General features: G+C 51.0%; 1 protein-coding gene across 3 annotated transcripts in view; it reads left to right on the forward strand.

Moving 5' to 3' along the window:
* The window catches only part of SCAP (SREBF chaperone), an 88,480-nt gene that overhangs the window by 61,984 nt on the left and 6,372 nt on the right, over window positions 1-20,124 (forward strand). For all 3 annotated transcript variants that reach the window (XM_082847245.1, XM_082847246.1, XM_082847247.1), the window contains exons 3-11: window positions 1,582-1,711; window positions 12,598-12,755; window positions 13,575-13,795; window positions 13,981-14,086; window positions 14,908-15,080; window positions 15,478-15,604; window positions 17,039-17,151; window positions 18,170-18,264; window positions 19,874-19,972. In XM_082847245.1, coding sequence (XP_082703371.1) covers window positions 1,582-1,711; window positions 12,598-12,755; window positions 13,575-13,795; window positions 13,981-14,086; window positions 14,908-15,080; window positions 15,478-15,604; window positions 17,039-17,151; window positions 18,170-18,264; window positions 19,874-19,972 — 1,222 coding nt within the window. The remainder of the gene's footprint in view (window positions 1-1,581; window positions 1,712-12,597; window positions 12,756-13,574; window positions 13,796-13,980; window positions 14,087-14,907; window positions 15,081-15,477; window positions 15,605-17,038; window positions 17,152-18,169; window positions 18,265-19,873; window positions 19,973-20,124) is intronic.

The raw sequence follows: 20,124 nt of genomic DNA on the forward strand, positions 1-20,124 counted from the left end.
TTCAGCAGAATAGTACATATGGAAAAGAATGATCTGCTACATGTGTCACTGTGGATGACTCTAGTAGATGTAATTTAAGTGAAAACAGCCAGTCACAAAAGAATACACAATGGAATGGATGATTTCAGTTATATGCCATCAGAAACAGGCAAAACTAATTTATGGTGATAGGAATTCTAATAGCGGTTTATGGTAGTGGATACTCTTCACTGGGCCAGGGCACAAGGCCACCTTCTGAGGTTCTGGAGATATTTTATAGCTTGATCTAGGTAGGGGTTACACAGGTGTAGGCATATGTAAAAATTCATTGCACTATATACTTAAGATTTTTAAAAAATTAATTTATATTTTATTTTTGTCTGTGTTGGGTCTTTGTTGCTGCGCACGGGCTTTCTCTAGTTGCAGAGAGTGGGGGCTACTCTTCGTTGCAGTGTGCAGGCTTCCCATTGTGGTGGCTTCTCTTGTTGCAGAGCACGGGTTCTAAGCATGCAGGCTTCAGTAGTTGTGGCATGTGGGCTCAGTAGTTGTGGTTCGCAGGCTCTAGAGCACAGGCTCAGTAGTTGTGGCGCACGGGCTTAGTTGCTACGTGGCATGTGGGATCTTCCCGGACCAGGGCTCGAACCCATGTCCCCTGCATTGGCAGGCGTGATTCTTAACCACTGCGCCACCAGGGAAGTCCCTATACTTAAGATTTGTGCATTGTACTACATAAAAGTTAATTCTCAGTTTTAAATAAAACTGAGAATTAACTTTTATGTAGTACAATTTTTTTTTTCCCCCGCACCATGCCACATGCAGAACTTGCCCGACCAGGAATCAAACTTCCCCCACTTCAGTGGAAGCGTGGAGTCTTAACCACTGGACCACCAGGGAAGTCCTGAAGAAAAAGTTTTAAAAGAAGTGAAACCTGAAACAAAAGCACATCCATTTGCCAACTTTTTGATGTTAGGTCAAGCTTTTTCCTTTGCATGTGGTGGGTCCATTGACTTCTGTTCAGCCTGATCTAGTGTAAACCACACCCTCAATGTGTTATGCACAGTTTCCATGGTCTGTCCCTTTAAATTCGAGCAATTTGCTCAGCAGTCTGAATCAGGATTCTTTTGTTTCCCCAGTTTTTTTTTTTTTTTTTTTGGCTGCACCGCACGGCATGTAGAACTTCCCAACCAGGGATCGAACCCGTACCCCCTGCAGTGGAAGCACAGAGTCTTAACCACTGGACCAGCAGGGAAGTCCCTCCCCAGTTTTTTCTTGTTGTCTTACTTATGTCTAATTTGGCCAGAAGTTTGTGTAGCATCTTGCCTTTATTACATCTCCAAAAATATTCAACCAGTAAACTACTTCATAAAGTAGTTTATGCATTGGGCTTCCTGTGACTAAAAGGGAGTTTGAAAAATTCTGATCTAGAGGCTTCTGAGTTTTCTCCTAGCTCTGAAGTTTTATGACTAATATTTTGTACTTTGTACAGTTCTCCTAGCATGGAGAATTTAGTGCAACTGCAGTGGTTCCTGCGTCACTGTTACCTCAGCACAGCTTCTACCTGCCATCGTGTCCTAACTCTTCTCTCCTTTTTGTTCATCCCAGCTACCCACTGCTGAAACTCCCGTTGCCAGGAACAGGACCCGTGGAATTCACCACTCCTGTGAAGGATTACTCGCCCCCGCCTGTGGCCTCTGACCACAAGCCAGAAGAGCCTAATGAGCAGCCAGAGTGGGTAGGTGCTCAGTGTATCGCTGAGGAGAGCCCTGGGCGTTGGGTGCAGACTGGCCGAGGCAGGGGTTCTGTGAGCGAGTGAGGGTAGTCAGCTTCTGATGTGTGAATACATATACTGGAATAGTTTTATAAAGGCACAGAAAATATTCAGTTATACATTTAATACATCTAGTTATACATTCCTGTTTTGAAAGGACACACCAAACTACATAGAAAGAAGTGTGTCTGTCCTAGAAAAGCTGGGGATTGTGGTTGCCGTAGCTGTGGACAGCTGGGTCTGGGTTCATATGTAGGCTGCTCACACACCATGCACAGGTGCCAGGCAGTGCCCTGGCAAACAGGCCGTCTCCTTCTTGTGCAAGGTAGTTAGGGGAACCACTGAGCATCCCTAGAGAATGTTTTATCATCAGAGTCCCAACACCATTTAATATTTGCAGTGCACCTAATTTTTTCAAATCTGGTAGGTCCTGTTTTATCCTCACAATCCAGTCAGGTAAAACGTGCAGGTTTTGTTTATCCCTTTTGCAGTTAAGGAAGCTGGGGCCCAGAGTGATGATGTGCCTCAGTTTAAATTTAGTTTTCATGGGGTCAGCACTGGATTAGAACTCCAGATCTCCTGACCTGAAGCCCACTGCTTCTTCTGAATCATACTGTTCTCAGCTGACTGTCTCTGAGCTGAGCACTAACGTAAACGAGGAAGAAACAATCTTTCCAGTTGAGCGTCTGAGGTGCAGGACTTAACCCACCAGAACTCTGGACTCATTATTTGGAAATCTTCTAAGAGTGATTAGTTCGTCTCTAAGACTTTTACCTGCCAGGTATGGATGAAGTGTTCTTCCCTCATGTGTTGTGCTCTGGTCCCATGGATTGGTGCTGGGCTTGCTGAGTCTGTTGTTGAGGAACAAAACCAAGCTCAGGGCACAGAGCTTTTCCTCTCCCACCTTCTCTCTGACAGTGATTGCACATTCCTTCCCATTTCCTTTTTGGGTAGTATAGCAGCCAGGTAACTTGTTATAAACTGTGCTCTAATGTTGCTGAAATAGAGACATATCTGGTAAGATAGGTATGTGTTACAACTACGCATGGTATCAAGAGGAAGTACACAATCCAGGCTCAATGGTACTCTGCCCATGAAGGTCAGATGTGGCAGAAACCAGTTCTGTTGCTTCATGTCTCAGCTTGACCCTTGGCTCACTATGGGACCTTACTCCATTAACCTCTTCATGCAGTTTTACCACATAATGGAGCTGATGGTTCCTGGTCACAACAGGGTCGTCTGTGTTTGTGAATGTTTTGTGACTAGTAGAGTTCAGTGGACCGGATGGTACAGAATAGATGTTTCATGGTACAGCTGTTAGGGTTTACTTGTTTGTGAGCCCTTTAAACTTCCTTAGTGTTCCGTCTTTGGCCTGGGATGGTGATAGTAAGCAGGTGTACAAAATAACTTGAGGGTTCAGGAATTACAAGATTGTCCCTTTTTTCTCTTTCTGATTGGGGTCCCCAGCCCCTGAAAGGTTGAGAAGGAGACCCAGGCCCTGGTGCAGTCACCTGGTGTCATGCAGCTCAGTGCTCAGTTATCTCACCTCCATTGACTGTTCGTCATAAAAATAAAGGTCAACAATATAGGAATTCTAAGGGTTGCTTTAATTATAAGGAACAGGAAACACAACCCAAACCAGAGTAAGTGAAAAGGGCGTTTTTTGGGTCATACAACTCACAGCCACAGGCAGGGCTTACTCAAGGGCAGCATGGTTTAGGCCTCAGAAGGAGTCCACCTCTCAGCTCTGCCCTGTCTGGATCAGCTCACTGTTGTCTCCCTAACAGTGGCTGCAGCAGATTCAGTCCCATGTTCTTGCAATATCCAATCCAGTGGAGGATGAGAGGGTGCCCACTTGGCTCTGAATGGGGTTCCCTGCCTGTCCCCACCCCAAACCCTGTGGCCGAGGGAGGTGCTTTGTTGACTGACTTCATCACCTGATTGTCTTCATCACCAGGCTGAGGATGAGAGAGGATGGTTTCCCAAGGAAAATTAGGACGCTCAGGCACTGGGCGTCTACTGCTCACACCAAGGAACCAAAATGTCCTTCCTTCCTCTTCATTCCTTTATTCAGCACATGTTTATTGCACGTCTGCAATGTGCCTGGCAGAATGATCTTGAGCCTCACTGCTCCGGAGGAGATCTAGTGTGCTTGGGAGGAGAAGACAAAGATATCAGTTTAAAATAAATTCAGCATATGTCAAAGGCAAACAGGAGCCAACTGAAAGAGCTCCAAATGGCCAATGCTGGAAAATAAAATACATTTTGCAAAAAAATAAGTAAAGTAGTATTGGATTATAACCCACAGTGTAAAATAAATGTCTGAGTCCATATGATTGAATAAATCAGCGAATGAAAATAGACAAATCTGGGCAAAAATTCTAAATTTATGTAGCTGGGCTTCCCCGGTGGCGCAGTGGTTAAGAATCTACCTGCCAGTGCAGGGGACACAGGTTCGAGCCCTGGTCCAGGAAGATCCCACATGCCGCAGAGCAGCTAAGCCCGTGTGCCACAACTATTGAACCTGCGCTCTAGAGCCCATGAGCCACAACTACTGAGCCCGTGCGCCTAGAGCCTGTGCTCCGCAGCAAGAGAAGCCACCATAATGAGAAGTCTGCACACCACAACGAAGAGTAGCCCCCGCTCGCCGCAACTAGAGAAAGCCCGTGTGCACCAACAAAGACCCAATGCAGCCAAAAGTAAATAAAATAGAATAAATTAATTTTAAAAAATGCAGTAAAAAGTAATCATTGTATTAAAAAATATATATAGGTAGCTACTCTGCCCTCAGGGAGGTGTAATATAATCCCTCTTCCTTAATTGTGGACTGTGCATAGTGACTTTCTTCCAAAGAGTACCATGTGGAGAGGGGAGAAAAGAGTCTCTTTACAGTGGAGAACCTGAGCAAGGTGATGAGGGTCAACATCAACAGTGATAAATCAGGTTGATGGTATGTACCCTTGATGTGTGACAAGAAGGGTGCTTTACCTCTGTGGTCTTCCTCCCAAAAACCCATAACCCCAGTCTAATCATGAGAAGAACATCAGACGAGTCCCAGTTGAGGGATGGTCTACACAGTTCCTGACTAGCGCTCCTCAAGACTGTCAAAGTCATGAAAAAAAGAGTCTGAGCACTTCTCTGGTGGTGCAGTGGTTAAGAATCCACCTGCCAATGCAGGGGACACGGGTTCTAGCCCTGGTCCAGGAAGATCCCACATGCAGCGGAGCAAATAAGTCCATGCACCACAACTACTGAGCCTGTGCTGTAAAGCCCAAGAACCACAACTACTGAGCCCACATGCTGCAACTACTGAAGCCTGTGCACCTAGAGCCCATGCTCCACAACAAGAGAAGCCACTGCAGTGAGATGCCTGTGTACAACGAAGAGTAACCCCCACTCGCTGCAACTAGAGGAAGCCCGTGTGCAACAACAAACACCCAATGCAGCCAAAAAAAAAAAAGTCTGAGAAACTGTCACAGCCAAGAGAAGCCTCAAGAGACAGGACAACTAAATATAACATGGTATCTTGGATGGGATCTTGGGAGAGAAAAAGGACATAGGTACAAGCTAAGGAAATCTGGTTTCCTTACTTTTCCTTAGTGATAGTTTCTCAGACTTCCCTTGTTCTTAATGACCTGGACAGGTTTTTTTGGTAAATAAGTATTTTATTTTATATTATATTTATTTAATTAATTAATTAGTTTTCATTTTTGGCTGCGTCAGGTCTTCATTGTGGCATGCAGGATCTTTTTTGTTGTTGTGTTGTGTGGGCTTCTCTCTAGTAGTGGTGTGTGGGTTTTCTCTCTCTAGTTGTGGCGCTTGGGCTCCAGAGTATGTGGGCTCTGTAGTTCATGGCACGCAGGCTCTTTATTTATTTACTTATTTTAAAATTTTATTAATTTTTGGCTGTGTTGGGTCTTCGTTGCTGTGCACGGGCTTTCTCTCATTGTGGTGAGTTGGGGGCTACTCTTCATTGCGGTGCATGGGCTTCTCATTGAGGTGTCTTCTCTTGTCGCGGAGCATGGGCTGTAGGTGCACAGGCTACAGTAGTTGCAACACGTGGGCCCTAGAGCACGCGGGCTTCAGTAGTTGTGGCACGTGGGCTCAGTAGTTGTGGTGCCGGCTCAGTAGTTGTGGCTCGCGGGCTCTAGAATGCAAGCTCAGTAGTTGTGGCGCACGGGCTTAGTTGCTCCACGGCATGTGGGATCTTCCCAGACCAGGGCTCGAACCCGTGTCCCCTGCATTGGCAGGCAGATTCTTAACCACTGTGCTACCAGGGAAGTCCTGCAGGCCCTTTAGTTGAGGCGCACGAGCTCAGTAGCCCTGCAGCATGTGGGATCTTAGTTCCCCAACCAGGGCTCGAGCCCGTGTCCCCTACATTGGAAGGCAGATTCTCAGCCACTGGACCACCAGGGAAGTCCCGATCTGGACAGTTTTGAGGAGTGTTCCTCAAGTGGGATTTGCTTATTTTTCTCTAGATTAGACTGGGGTTATGGGTTTTTGGAAGGAACACTACAGAGGTAAAGTGTCATTCTTTTCACATCTGTCAGCCTCCTAAATTATTTTTTAAATTTCCATGCATTAAAGTTCAGTCTTTGTGCTGTAAAGTTCTTGGTACTGTCAGGTTTGTTTGGGTTTTCTTTAAGCCTTTCTAATAGAAGCATGGAACAATCTAGATGTGTTTTTAATTTGCATTTTCCAGATGACTACTGTCAAGTGCTTATTGTATTTGCATACCTTCCTTTGTGAAGTGTTTCAGTGTTCTACCCGTTTTGAATTGAGCTGTTTGGATTTCGTTTTATTGAATTGTAATTCTTTCTGTATGCTGGAGGTGTCTCTATATAGTATATAGTCCTCTTTCTCCCCTTTTGCTGAAGTGTTCCCCCGAGTGGGGTGGTGTCTGCACCCTGCAGTTGGGCCTTTCTGTGTCCTCCAGAAAGGACTCTAATCAACTCTACTGGGTCCTTGTGCTCTGAGTTAGGTCTGCCCTGTGTTGGAGTCACTGATAAGTCGTCTTGTGGGGTAGGGGAGGACAGTTCCCTCTGGAAGGAGGGATGTTTTTACCAGAGGAAGACCAGAGCAAAGCAGAAAGGTGACTTTCTATTTCACAGGCATGTGACCTTGGGCAGGTTATGTAACACCTGTGTACCTTAGTTTCCACATTCATAAAGTGGGGATAATAATTATACCTGCATTATACATTGCCATAGGATTAAGTGAAAGAATGCAAAAGTTAGGTCAGTGCCTGGCCTATCATTTGCATTCGATAAATGTTTCTGGCTGTCATTGCCATTGATTAGATCTGGTCGGAGCAGAGGGCAGAAGAACAGAGGTTCACATGCTTGGACTGCCCTCTGAGTGCACTGGGCATGCACTCCTTATCCTTTGCTCCTTAGTTCACATCACGCTCTCCAGGAAGCCTTCCCCAGGTGTCTTGCAGGATGTGTGCTCTGTTTCTCCTTGTGAACTGTAGTGTGACCTAGTTGCAGTCATGTTTCATTCAAATTTGTCCAACCTTTTGCACATAGTATATGCTTAAGAAAGGGTTTTTTTCTTTTGAATGACTTGTTGAATAAGCCCGGCTTATTTAGGAGACAAAGTCTGAAGTGAGGCATTTTTCTTGGAGCTTGATAGGGGATAAGTTAGGTGGGACCAAGTTAAATCTTGGGCTCTGGAGTTTAAATGAATTCTCTGGGCAGTAGAAAGCCATTCCCTTAGAGGCAATGACATGATGAAAGTGGTGGTAAGAAGGTCAATCTAACTGAACTTAAGAGAAACTTGGAGACTGAGTTGACCGTGCCTAGGAGGGAGGGTGAGGGGACAAGAAAGTGGAGGAGAGATTGATTTTTAAAGGGATGCCAAACCAATTTTAAGAGTTTTAAGACATAATGATACAACTAGATATAACTAACATGTATTTGGCCAGACACCTTACTAAATGGTTTCGTGTGTTCTTTTGTTTGGTCCTCACAGTGATCTGCTGAGGTCTGAGAGTTTATTCCCATTTCCCTCAGTTAAGTAAGGGACTGAGGCTTGGAGAGTGTAGAGACCCTTGTCCAAGGCACACAGCCAGGGGTGGAGCTAGAATTTAACCCTGACGTGTCCCCTGAGCCTGCCCTTCCCACCACACCCCACCCCCTCACCTATCCAGGGCTGGAGAACAAGGAGCCAGAGCCCTGTTTTCCAGAAAAGCTGAGTAATGGGAGTCCTCCGTATGGTGTTGTAAAGGGAGCCCCTGGGTGTGTCAGTGTAAAGGTGAAATACCTGGAGCTCTAGCTTGCTTTCTCTAAATGTGAAGGAAGGATTGTGTTTAAAATAGCAAACTTGAGGTGTCCTGCACTGGCCTGGCTCCCCTGGACCAGGTCACCATGGAAACCTGAACCTCACACCAAGACCTACCTGCCGTGTCCACAGAGGTGGCTGGGCTTCCGGCCCAGCACTGCAGGGCTTGGTTGGTAGCCTGAGCCTGAACGCAAGGTTTCCAGGGAGCCCTGGTCAGGGACCCCACAGGTCCTCAGGACCTCAGCTCCCCTCCTGCACTCCTTGTGCTGGGCCTTTCCATCTATGTCCTGTTCTCCATGGGAACTCACATAGTTCAGAACTACCCAGGCAGGTAGAATATACCAGCTTGGGAATTAGGCGGCCCTGGGCTTTAATCCTGGTCTGCTGCCTATCAGCTGTGTGTCCTTGGGCATATCCTATTTATCTCTCTGAGACTTGGTTTTCTTATCTGGGTCCTCTAGCTCAGGGTCTCTTACAAACTGCAATCCAGGTGTCAGCCAAGGCTACAGTTATCTCAAAGCCTGACTGGAGAGAATCTGCTTCCAAGCTCACTCAGACAGTGAGCTGGAAGCAGGTTTCTTGCAGGCTGTTGAACTGAGGGACTCTTGTCCCTCACTGGGTGTTGGCTGAAAGCCCCTCAGTTCCTTGCCACATGGATATGGCTGACTTCATCAGAGTGGTGGCTCTAAAGGAGGGGGGCAGAGGAGGACTTGTAGTCTGATTTTTCCTTCCATTAAAAAAAAAAATTGTGGCAAAATACACACAACATAAAATTTACTCTCTTAACTGTTTTTTGTTTGTTTTTGTTTTTGTTTTGGCTGTGCCATGTGGCTTGTGGGATCTTTGTTCCCAGACCAGAGATTGAACCCAGGCCCCAGCAGTGAAAGCGCTGAGTCCTAACCACAGGACCACCAGGGCATTCCCTCTCTTAACCATTTTTAAGTGTGCTGTTCAGTGGTATTAAATACATTCACATTATTGTACAGCCATTACCACCATCCATCTTCATAACTCTTCATCTTGTAAAACAGAAACTCTGCACCATTAAACAGTAGCTCCGCATTCCCCCTTTCCCAGACCCTGATAACCACCATTCTGCTTTCTGACACTATGAATTTGACAACTTTAGGTACCTCATATAAGTGGAATCATATGGTATTTGTCTTTTCGTGCCTGGTTTATTTCACTTAGCATAATGGCCTTAAGGGTCATAGTCTTTTGTAACCTAATCTCAGAAATAAGAGCTCATCACTTTCGCTCTATTCTGTTGTCAGAAGCACGTCACTAGGTCCAGCCCACTCTCAAGGGGGATTATACTTGGGCATGAGCGCCAGGAGGTGGAGATTACTGGGGCCATGTTAGAAGCCTCCATCTAGAGAGCACTCCTCCCTCTGTACTCAGGGGCATCTGTACTCCACTGGCCCTTACGCTTTCTCCATCACCCACTTAGGATACCTCATGTTGTCTCTGTTTCCATGTCTGTTTCTTACTTGAGTATCAAGTAGGGATTATGATAGGGCCCAGCACAGTGAGTGGTAGGCCCTGCCCACATCTCCTGCTACCATTTTCGTGCCTGCCTGCTTTCCAGCCACCAGTGTCCACATCTCATTTGTCAAAGGATCTCTGGTACAGAAGGCCTGAGGTGCTGGAGAATTCGTACCCCCTAGGAGCAGCCCTCAGCCAGTAACTGTAGGAGTTGGTATGTAACCTCAGCTGTCTTCCTTTATGTGGGATAACTCAGCCAAATCCAGTTATCCGCAGAGGATGCTTGCTCAGTAGCACACCCTTTGTGGGCTGCCTTCCCTTCGCTGCTCCTGTACCTACTCCCCTCCCTGTGTTTCCTCCACCTCCCAAGGAAACTACTTGTCTAAGGGCCTGCTGCTGGGGGAACCCAAACTAAGATAGTGAATGACAAGAGTTAGGCTCATGCCTGTAAATAAACCACCATAAGAAAATTTTGATGCCCGGAAGAGGGAGTTTGAGGGTACATATATTGGACGAAGAGTTTGACACAGTCATATTAAATGACTGACCCAAGATCTTGAAAAGAGCTGGACAGATGTGGAATAGCTGCTTGGAAAGTTCAGTTGGAAATCGGGGAGGTGAATAAGAGCCGGCCCGCAGAGGGAGGTCCAGCCAAGGCCGGAGAGCGTGGCTGTGCCGTAGGCTCTCTTCTACGTGGTTTTTGTCTGGTAAGGCTTACCAGCTGATGAATGAAAACAAATGAGCAGTGGATTTTACCCAGGGCTGGTGGAAGGTCAAAGGAAAAAGAGGTGTCTGGGGCATAGGGGTTACATATTCTTATGAAAATCTGATGAAAACCATGGATCCTCTCCCCTAAAAATGATGACAGTGATAATAACAGATACACTTTTGAGAAGAAATATGAGTTAAGCAGGGTGCTCATAGAACTCCTGGAGCCATCCCGAGAGCCCAGAACGAGAGCTCTGGTTCTGAAGTATGTTCATTGTTACTTTGTTGAAATGGTGGCCTGGATGGTCCTGGGTGGGAAGGGGGCTGGATTTGGACTGGAGGGCCAAGATGCTGTCCTGCCTGGAAACCAGAGGTTCAGTTGCACAGGCTCAGTGGGCCTAAGGGTGGGGGTGGAGTATATGACGAGGGCCATGGGCAGAGGAGATGGTACGTGCGGAGTCACAGCCTTGTGCCCAGTGGGAACAGACCTGGATCTGGAGGCTCCGCGGTGCCAGCTCTACCTGGGTGATGTGCTGTGTCCTTCACAGAGTTTGAGGATGATCCCCTGGGTATTATCGCTCTCCTTGTAGAGCTGTGGGTCTCTGGGCAGCTCCGTCCACACTCAGGCCTGTGTAGTGTGTTGAGTCGATGAGCTGATGTTTGGGTCAGGACCTGTGGCAGTCAGTTCTGTCTAGGTACCTCTCTACCTCCTGGCAGCTTCTAGTGGGCTGAGTCTGCTGCAGAAGACTTAAGTGGGTGAGGACTTCTGTCCCCAGAGCCTTTCATAAATACACACTTCACAAAGGCTCAGATGGATACCTGGGGTTGTTCCTGTGCGCTCAGGGGCCCAGGAGATGTTAACTTGCTGTGTGTGATCAGCATCTTAACCCTTGCTCGTGCCAGAGCCTGGAGTATGGCATCACTGAGTGGCTAGATGGCCTTCCTTTCATCTACACACCTGCCCTTCAGAGTTCCTGATTGCAGCACGGGCTTCAGGACAGTCCCCTCGTCCCTCGGCCAGGCCCGGCTTCTCCAGCCTGCTCTTCACAGTGCCTCACGCCTGTGGGCACACCATCCCTGTCTCTGGGTGGATGACAGCCTAACTTTAGGGGGGTCTCCAGAGCACTGCTTTGTCAGGTTGCCCCTCCCTCTCAGAGATAGTCAGGGGCTTTTGTTTGTCAACTGGTTAAAATCCAGACAGCTCAGTCAGGTGTCATCCTGGCCACCTCTCATTTTTGCTGTGAGTTCCATTGTTACCTGCCAGGACTCCTCTATGCTGTCCAGGCTGCTCCTCAGAGGCCCTCACTGCCCCTCTTCCACCAACCCTTCCCCACCTCGTGCCTCCAGTCAGCTCCTCTCTGGCCATAACTCTGCTGCAGCTAGTCCAGTACCTTGTTTTGGGGGTGCTCCTTGACACATCCGTCGCTGGAAGTCATTCCTCGCCTATTACATGTGTGTCACTTTTGTCACTTAAGTGCATATTAGCTCTTTAAGGATAGATGGCAGGTTCTAGTGAGAAAAGTGCGGTGTTCAACGAGGAGACCTGGGTTTGCATCCTCACACCATCCTTCTTGAGTCCTGAAATCCTAGAGAGTCACTTTGCTTCTCATAGGACTGTTTTGGGGGTCAGTGAGACGATGTGCCACATCTGTTATTGTTAGTGTTTCCATCAGCACTTAAGTCTCTGCATGCGCTGTTTATGTGTGTGTGTGTGTGCGCGCGCATGTGTGTGCTTGTGCGCAAATTGTAGTGATGCTGCAGGGTGAATGTCATTATCTCCCTTTCACTGAGGAAATTAAAATCCAGAGAAGTCAAAAACATTTCCAAGGCCATACAGTTGGAGAGTAGAGATTTAGAACTGGGTCTGTTGAGCTTCAAAAACCAGTGACCTGCAAGTGGCCAAACCAGGATCGGCAAGATAGGCTACACCCTTTGGGGAGCTTATGGCCTATTGCAGGGTCAGCAGGCATTTTGCATCAAGGGCTAGAGAGTACAGGTTTTGTTTAGGTTTTGTGGGTCATGCCATCTGTCGTGAACACTCACCTCTCATTGTTGCATGAAAGCGGAACAGTGCAGAATGGGGTGGGTATGGCTGCGTTCCAGGAAAACTTTATTTAGAAAAACAGGTGCCAGGCTCAATTTATGGCCTGTGGCCATAGTTTGGCAACCCCTATTCTATTGGAAAATGTGTAGGAAAGTGGTCCATTAAGTGGTAAGAAGTCCCTTTGGACATCTTCATTTTTGAAGGCCTGTCCTGTTGGCCCCGCATTGCTTTGCCCGTAGTAGGTGCTCAGTAAATCCTTCCTGAGTACGGGCCATGTTTCTCCCTCTTGTGCTGAGCTGACCTTTCTAACCCTCCCCCATTTCTTCTGCAGTACGTGGGTGCCCCGGTGGCTTATATCCAGCAGATATTTGTGAAGTCTTCAGTATCTCCCTGGCACAAGAACCTCCTGGCAGTAGATGTGTTCCGCTCACCTCTTTCCCGGGCATTCCAGCTGGTGGAAGAGATCCGGAACCATGTGCTGAGAGACAGGTATCCCTCCCTGGGACCGCAGCCTCCCTGATCCAGCTCTGTATTGAAGGGAGGGAGCAGCCCTCAGTGTAAGTCCATTGAGCCAGCCAGCTCTGTGGAAGGTGAACAAGTGAGAAAGAGGTGGGTGGGCTCGCTTTGCTTTTCTCAGCATGCTTGTGGGTCCACTGTGGCTGTGTTCCCCTTGGACCTGTGCAGATGGCACAGGTAGAGCCCTGAGCTTCGTTGCCAGGTCTCAGACAGACTAGGTATCCACCGGGCCAACCCTGTGACAAGCTGAGGTCTGTTTGACTCGTGACCCAGAGGGCCACTGCCTAGGGGTTGTGAGATGTGAATCTCATGGTGGTGGCCATGCTGACAAGAAGCAAGCTGTCCCTGGGGGTACACTTCTGAAATCCGCGCCCACCAGTGATTCTCTGGAGTGTGCTGTCTTTGTAAGCTGCCTCACTGCTGGGTTTTAGTTAGCTGAGGGCTTTGACAGGCGTTTTGGTGAACAAGACAAAGCCCTTGATTTTCACCCTATCCCCTCTGCCTGCTGAACTGGCCAAGGTATTCTAGTGAGTGGGGCTGTGCACACTCCCAGATCTTGCCTCTCCTCAGAGGCGATGGGCTTTTGGGGTCCACATGCACTTTGAAGGTCAGACAGCCACATGGTTTGGTTGTTGACCACCTGGAAGAACTTCCCCTGCTGCCCTGGTTCTCAGGCTCTTTGATATACCAGGCATCTGGGGGGAGCCTGATGACGGAGGAGACCTCGTAAGTGCAGTGGGCCTATCCTGTGCTAGCAGACACAGCAGGTGCCTCGTCCTGTCTCCCACACAGCTCCGGGACCAGGAGCCTGGAGGAGGTATGCCTGCAGGTGACCGACCTGCTGCCAGGCCTCAGGAAGCTCCGGAACCTCCTACCCGAGCACGGATGCCTGCTGCTGTCCCCTGGGAACTTCTGGCAGAATGACCGGGAACACTTCCATGCTGATCCTGACATCATCGGAACCATCCATCAACACGAACCTAAAACCCTGCAGACCTCGGCCACGCTCAAAGGTACCCCCAGGGCAGGTTCCTTGAGAACCCGCCAGAGGGCCTGTTGGTCACCACGTCCTCTTTGATGGCTGCTCTGGCAGATCAGGGGTTACCCCTAGTTTCCAAAGATGGGGGTGGAGAGGGGTCCTGGTGTCTCTACAGTAGCTGCCGTTCCTTTGTCAGCACCTGCTGCGTTCTGTCTGCAGACTTGCTGTTCGGTGTCCCTGGAAAGTACAGCGGAGTGAGCCTTTACACCAGGAAGAGGCTGGTCTCGTATACCATCACCCTGGTCTTCCAGCACTATGATGCCAGGTAAGGCCATCAACGCTCAGGGCTCCTGACGGGGCTGTGGAATGACAGGAGGCTTTGACTAGTACTTGTTCTGGTTAGAGTGTCCAGAATGCCCCCTGGGAACTTGGAGTTCTCAGGCCTCCTGTAGAAATGTTGATATCCCTTAGGCTGAAGGGTGCTGTCTGCTGACACTTGAGTGGGATGACCTGACAGCTGGTTAAGAATAAGGGGTGATAGAAAAAAAAAGAAAAAGAATAAGGGATGCCGGGACTTCCCTGGTGGTCCAGTGGTTAAGACTCCGCACTCCCAATTCCAGGGGCGGGGGGGCATGGGTTTGATCCCTGGTCGGGGAACCAAGATCCTGCATTCTGCACTGCATGGCCAAAAAATAAAGAATAGGGACGAAGGCAGGGCTGGCACATTCAGTGTCCTGGTGCCTCCAGTGGTCTCTCTTGAGCCTAGGGTAGGGGTCCCCAGCTGGTTACTACTGAGCCCCATGTGACCTCAGAACCTTCCCAGCAGACTGCTGCAGATAGCTCCCAGCAAGGTCCTGTAGGATGCTGCTGACTGGCTGTTCTGGGCCTTTGGTAGTCGGAGTAGGGTGATCGGTTGGGAATGGGGTGCTGAGGGGGAGGTCCTGAGACACCTTTGCCAACGTTTTAATTCTTCCAACCCCCCCCCCACCCCACCCTGGAGACTGGAGGGAAGGTTAGACACTACAGAGAAGCTCCCTCCAACACAGGGGGAGGAGGGAAGCCCCGACAGACCTTCCTTTCAGGGATTGTCTTTGTCCCCTGGACCAAGAGGTACAGTCCATCTACCCGACCCCACTCCATGACCAGGTTTCTGGGCAGCCTGCGGGCCCGCCTGATGCTCCTGCACCCCAGCCCCAACTGCAGCCTTCGGGCAGAGAGCCTGGTCCACGTGCACTTCAAGGAGGAGATTGGCATCGCTGAGCTCATCCCCCTTGTGACCACCTACATCATCTTGTTTGCCTACATCTACTTCTCCACGCGTAGGTCCACGGCAAGGAGGCTGGGGCTTTGTCTGAGCTAATACGGGCATTTCCAGATCACCCCCTTCCCTGCCTGTGCAGGTGGCCCAGGCAGAGATGTAGAACGTGCTTGGTGGTTACAAAAACTGGGGCTTCACCACCCCCACAGAGTCTCAGGGGCTCGGGTGGGTCCAGGGCTCCTCTTACTTCTTAAGAAAAGTCCCATCTTGGGTAAGGGTTCCCAAAGGACACACCATGCCCCTGAGACTGGGAAGTGTATACCTTCTTTGGTCAAACCGGGGCCTTCCCTTCCTCAACTGTCAGGGCATGCTCCCCTCCTAGGAGCTCAGTTTAGAAGGGCCTGTGTGTGCCAGGCTCTGGGGAGATGCTATCCTGATGTTCCCTCTCTGCCCTCCAGGCAAGATCGACATGGTCAAGTCCAAGTGGGGGCTGGCTCTGGCCGCCGTGGTCACAGTGCTTAGCTCGCTGCTCATGTCGGTGGGGCTCTGCACACTCTTCGGCCTGACGCCCACCCTCAACGGCGGGTAGGTCCCGAGCAGGCTCCACTGGGTGGCAGGGTGGGACCGCAGGCCGGAGGACCTTGCACCTCTGGGCACTTGGCCTGCCCTGCACTGGACACTTGCTGTTACCCCGTATTCTCACATGGTTATTTTGGCATTTAAGAGGTACATTTTTTTCCTCTTTTAAGTTATCTGATTTGTGTTCATACATATGTATATACAAAGTATATCTATATTTACATATAATACATATATAGTTATGTGTGTGTGTGTATGTATGTTCATGTGTATATTTCTGTGTGTGTATATGGGGTAGGTATTTATATATGCATATGTGTGTGTTTATGCATATATATATATATATATGGGTATGTATTGTGTGTGTGTATAGGGTATATGGATTTGTATGTGTGTATTTGTATATTGTGTATACACGTGCAAATTGCTTCTTGATGGCTTAAGCCATAGATGGGTGTGACAGAGAAGGTACATTTCTTCCTTTCTTACTATTAAAACATTTAAATGCCTAATAAAATAGGTAACGTTAGAGTGAGCTTTTTAAAAGACATAGGACATAAACACATTCTAATTTGTCACCTTTCCACGGTTTGCTTTCCCTGCCATTTCTCTCTGAAACGTGGTCTGAAAACCCTTCCCTGGGTGTGTCCTCAGGCTTCGGTCTCCTCAGCTCTGCTGGGCCCCACCTGCCTGTCCGTTAGTACTGCCAGTTGGCCTGTGCCCTGCCTTGGCTTGTCAGACTGGTCTCAGGAACAGCGATTTTGTGTTTTCTGTTACCTTCCTTGATCACAGAACTGCTTCCTTTCTTAAAGGTGATGGTGCCAAGCACCCCTCCCGCCAGAGCTGTCTGCCCTGCCCTCAGAGCCCCCACTTCCACTGCTCTGCGGTGGAGACCCCAGGGAGGCTTGCCTCGGCTGGTGTTCTTTGCGCCTAGACTCCCCTCCTGGGCCGTTACTGGTAGTGGGGCCTCTGGTCTCAGAGAGCTGGGGGTTTCTTTAGAAACTCTTGCTCGTCTCCAAACACAGCTTCCCCACAGAGGCGAGTGGGGCTTTAGGCTGGCCTCATCCCCCTTCCACTTAGTCCTGAGGGCTTGGCTGGGTGGTCTCTGGCCACTGTGGAAGTCTGGTGTGGGGAGGCCCCGAGAGCTGTGCTCTGGCAGCTGGGCAGCCCAGGGGCCTCTCTCCGCCGTGCTGGATGGATGGAGATGGGGGTGGTCACTCTCTCCCCGCACGGCTTCGAAGCCTGCCTGAAAGCTGAGAGCCGTGCAGACAGAGGCCCTCCTGGGACGGGGGGTCAGTCTTGTGCTGTGCGAGTCGCTCAGCAGCCCCCACTGTAGGGTGCCAACCCCATAGCCCCCTGGGACCCAAATCCGTTGAGAACCAGCTGTGTGTCGGGGGCCCTCCTCAGCGTTCTGCTCACCCTCCCCCTCTCTGTCCCCAGTGAGATTTTCCCCTACCTCGTGGTGGTCATTGGGCTCGAGAACGTGTTGGTGCTCACCAAGTCAGTGGTCTCCACCCCAGTGGACCTCGAGGTGAAGCTGCGCATCGCCCAAGGTAACAGGTGGGGCGTGCGGGGTGCACTAGGGCAGGGGAGGGGGGCTGTGCTACCTCTTCCGGCTGAGGAAACAGGGAGCCCAGGAGCCTCCCTTGCTGTGGCCTCCAGCGTCACATGGCAGCTTGTTAGCATGAGCCCTGAGGAACCGTGGAGTCACCAGGCCGTGCTTCGTCCTGGTTCATGTGTCAGTCAGAAAGCAAACCAGACTCTGCTGCGGGGCTCATATGTTCGACCCTTCGTCAGGCTGGCACCTGGTCTTTTCTCGTCCTGCCTCACTCCATCACATGAGGCCCAGGCCCCTGAAGCTGGTCACCTCAGAGACGCTGCCTCCACAGCTGCCAGGAAAGCCCCCTGTGGCCTCCGTGGCAGGAGCTGGGGATCTGGGGTTCTGGCGAAAGCAAGAAAAGAGCCTGGAGGTCTGAGCTCGTGCACCTCCTCGTCCTCCTCACCCCCTATCTGTGGGAGCAGGGCTGGGGGCAGGCTGTTCAATCAGCAAACCTCTGTGAGCTTCTGTGAGAGGCCAGGCTCTGCCCTAGATGTAGGGTTCTGAGGAGACTAGGGGAAATGGCCGCTGTCCACTAGGCGCTCAGCTTTAAACAGGAGACTGTGTGATAGTCTGGGGCCCAGGGAGGGGCTGAGGTAGCACACAGCGACCTCCTCTGTCTCTCGAGCCATTCTCCCACGTGCAGACAGACCATGCACACCCGACGAGGACAGCATGTGAGGCTGGATGTGCCAGCTTTGGGGTCACTTGGCTCTCCTCTTGGGTTTGCTCAACTCACACCCTGCTTCTCCCTTCCTCTGATGGTTGTAGCTCTCCCCTGGACCCTCCAAACTCTCCTTCCCTGCAGCAGCTGTGACAGCAGCACCTTGGAGCCCGGGCACTGGCAGGGTCCTGAGGGTTGGGGTGCTTTGGTGGAATGGCTGCCTCAGAAGGCTCCCCATGTGGTTGTGTGCAGACACGTAGTGGACAGCGGTCACGTGCTGGCCCCATGGTCCTGTTGTCGTCCTCTGCAGGCCTAAGCAATGAGAGCTGGTCCATCATGAAGAACATGGCCACAGAGCTGGGCATCATTCTCATTGGCTACTTTACCCTTGTGCCTGCCATCCAGGTAAGGCCCCCTCCAGGGCTGTAGCTTAGGTGAGCATGGAGCCAGCTGCTGTCTCCCCAGCTGAGCGGGGCACACCCCCTCTACACTGCCACCCTCACCCATGAGGTGGGCCCTCTGCTGGCAAGATGGCTGTCACCGTGCACAGGGTGGTCCTGGCATAGCTGGTTCAGGAGGAGGACTCAGTGAGCCGAGGATGGGCCACGGGATTGAGCTCCCAGCCTGGCAGCCTCTGCCTTTGACCCTGTCCTTGCCCCTCGCTGCCTGTCTCTCATTCACCCAAGTGGCAGGAGGGGGCTTGGTGGGTGCAGCAGAGGCTGGCTGCCCGCTGTGCAGTCCAGTCAGACCTCGTTTCCCAGTTCTCAGAACACGCTGGGGCCCCTGAACCGGGCCCTTCCTGCCTTTCCTGACCCGAGCCCCGACCCACCCCTGCAGCCTCTGAACACATGGCCCGCACCCTGGGAGGGCCACCGGCCATCGCCCAGAGCCCTGGCCCAGCTGTGGGGCTGTGAGCAGAGGTGGGGGTGAACCCACACTGAGTCAGAAGCCCAGACTGTTGCTGCCGGTTCGAGGACAAGTTGTGCGAAGGGAGTGAAGAGCCATCCCCTCCCTGTCCTTCCCCCACAGCATGCAGGCCTGCTGAGGTTTGGGGATGAGCTGAGACCACAGGGGCCTCAGGCTCCCACCCCTGCCAGAGGGCGTCTGCAGGATACGGGCACTCTTGGGACATTAGAACTGACATGACCACGGTGCCACCATGTGCTCCATCCTTCGTCTTACCCCACATTTGAGTAGAAGCCATGGTGATGTGCCAGAGGTCGCAACAAGGGCAGGGGAGAAAAACTTAAATCTGAGAAAATTCCATCTATCCACAGGGCTTGGGGAGCAGAGAGACCACCCCTTTTCAGTTTCAGGGCAGAATTAATTCCCCCCTGAGCTCTTCCCTTCCTTTCATTGGTCCAGTGTGGTCACTGGCCAGGAATATTTCTGAGAGCCCCCAAACCAGGCCAGGCCTGGGCTCTAGGTAGGTGTCGGTCCATGGCACGTGAGCAGGGCCAGGGGCTCAGTCAGGGAGGGCTTTTTGGGTAGCAGGCTGGTGGGGCTCAGAACTTTCCAAGTTGGGGCTCCCCTGGTGGCGCAGTGGTTGAGAGTCCGCCTGCCGATGCAGGGGACACGGGTTCGTGCCCCGGTCCGGGAGGATCCCACATGCCACGGAGCGGCTGGGCCGTAAACAGACCCTGCGCGTCCGGAGGCTGTGCTCTGCAGCGGGAGGGGCCACAGCAGTGAGAGGCCCGCGTACAGCCAAAAAAAAAGAACTTTCCAAGTTGGGTCAAGGCACCTCACCTCCAAGTTCGGGCATCAGCCTTCTCTGGGTAAAGGTGTGGGGGTTGGGGAGAGGTCTCTGCTGCCCCCTTGTGGGGAGGGAGGTAGCGGCTGCATTATCTTCCTTGGCCGCTCCCAGATTTCAGAACTACCAACATCTCTTTTCTTTCTCTCTGCTGTGCCTTGCCTGAAACTGCCCTACAGATTCCGAGGTGCCTGCAGGCACGGAACTGGTTCTCTGGGTGCTGGGCCGTGAGGTCATGGTGTCCCCTCATCTGCTTAATTCCAGGAGTTCTGTCTTTTTGCCGTCGTGGGCCTGGTGTCTGACTTCTTCCTTCAGATGTTGTTTTTCACCACTGTCCTGTCCATTGACATTCGCCGGATGGAGGTAGGACTGGGCTGAGCCCTGCCCACCCACCTCCTCCGCATCCCTGGCTGTGCTCAGGGGATCTCTGGGTGAGAGAGGGGCAGGCCTCGGGCAGGGCAGCAGCCCCCTGCGGACAGCCTCTGGACAGCAGCTTTGGGCCCTGACCACTGCAC

The sequence above is a fragment of the Leucopleurus acutus genome (genome assembly GCF_964270905.1).
Source record: "Leucopleurus acutus genome assembly, chromosome: 10".
Lineage (NCBI taxonomy): Eukaryota > Metazoa > Chordata > Mammalia > Artiodactyla > Delphinidae > Leucopleurus > Leucopleurus acutus.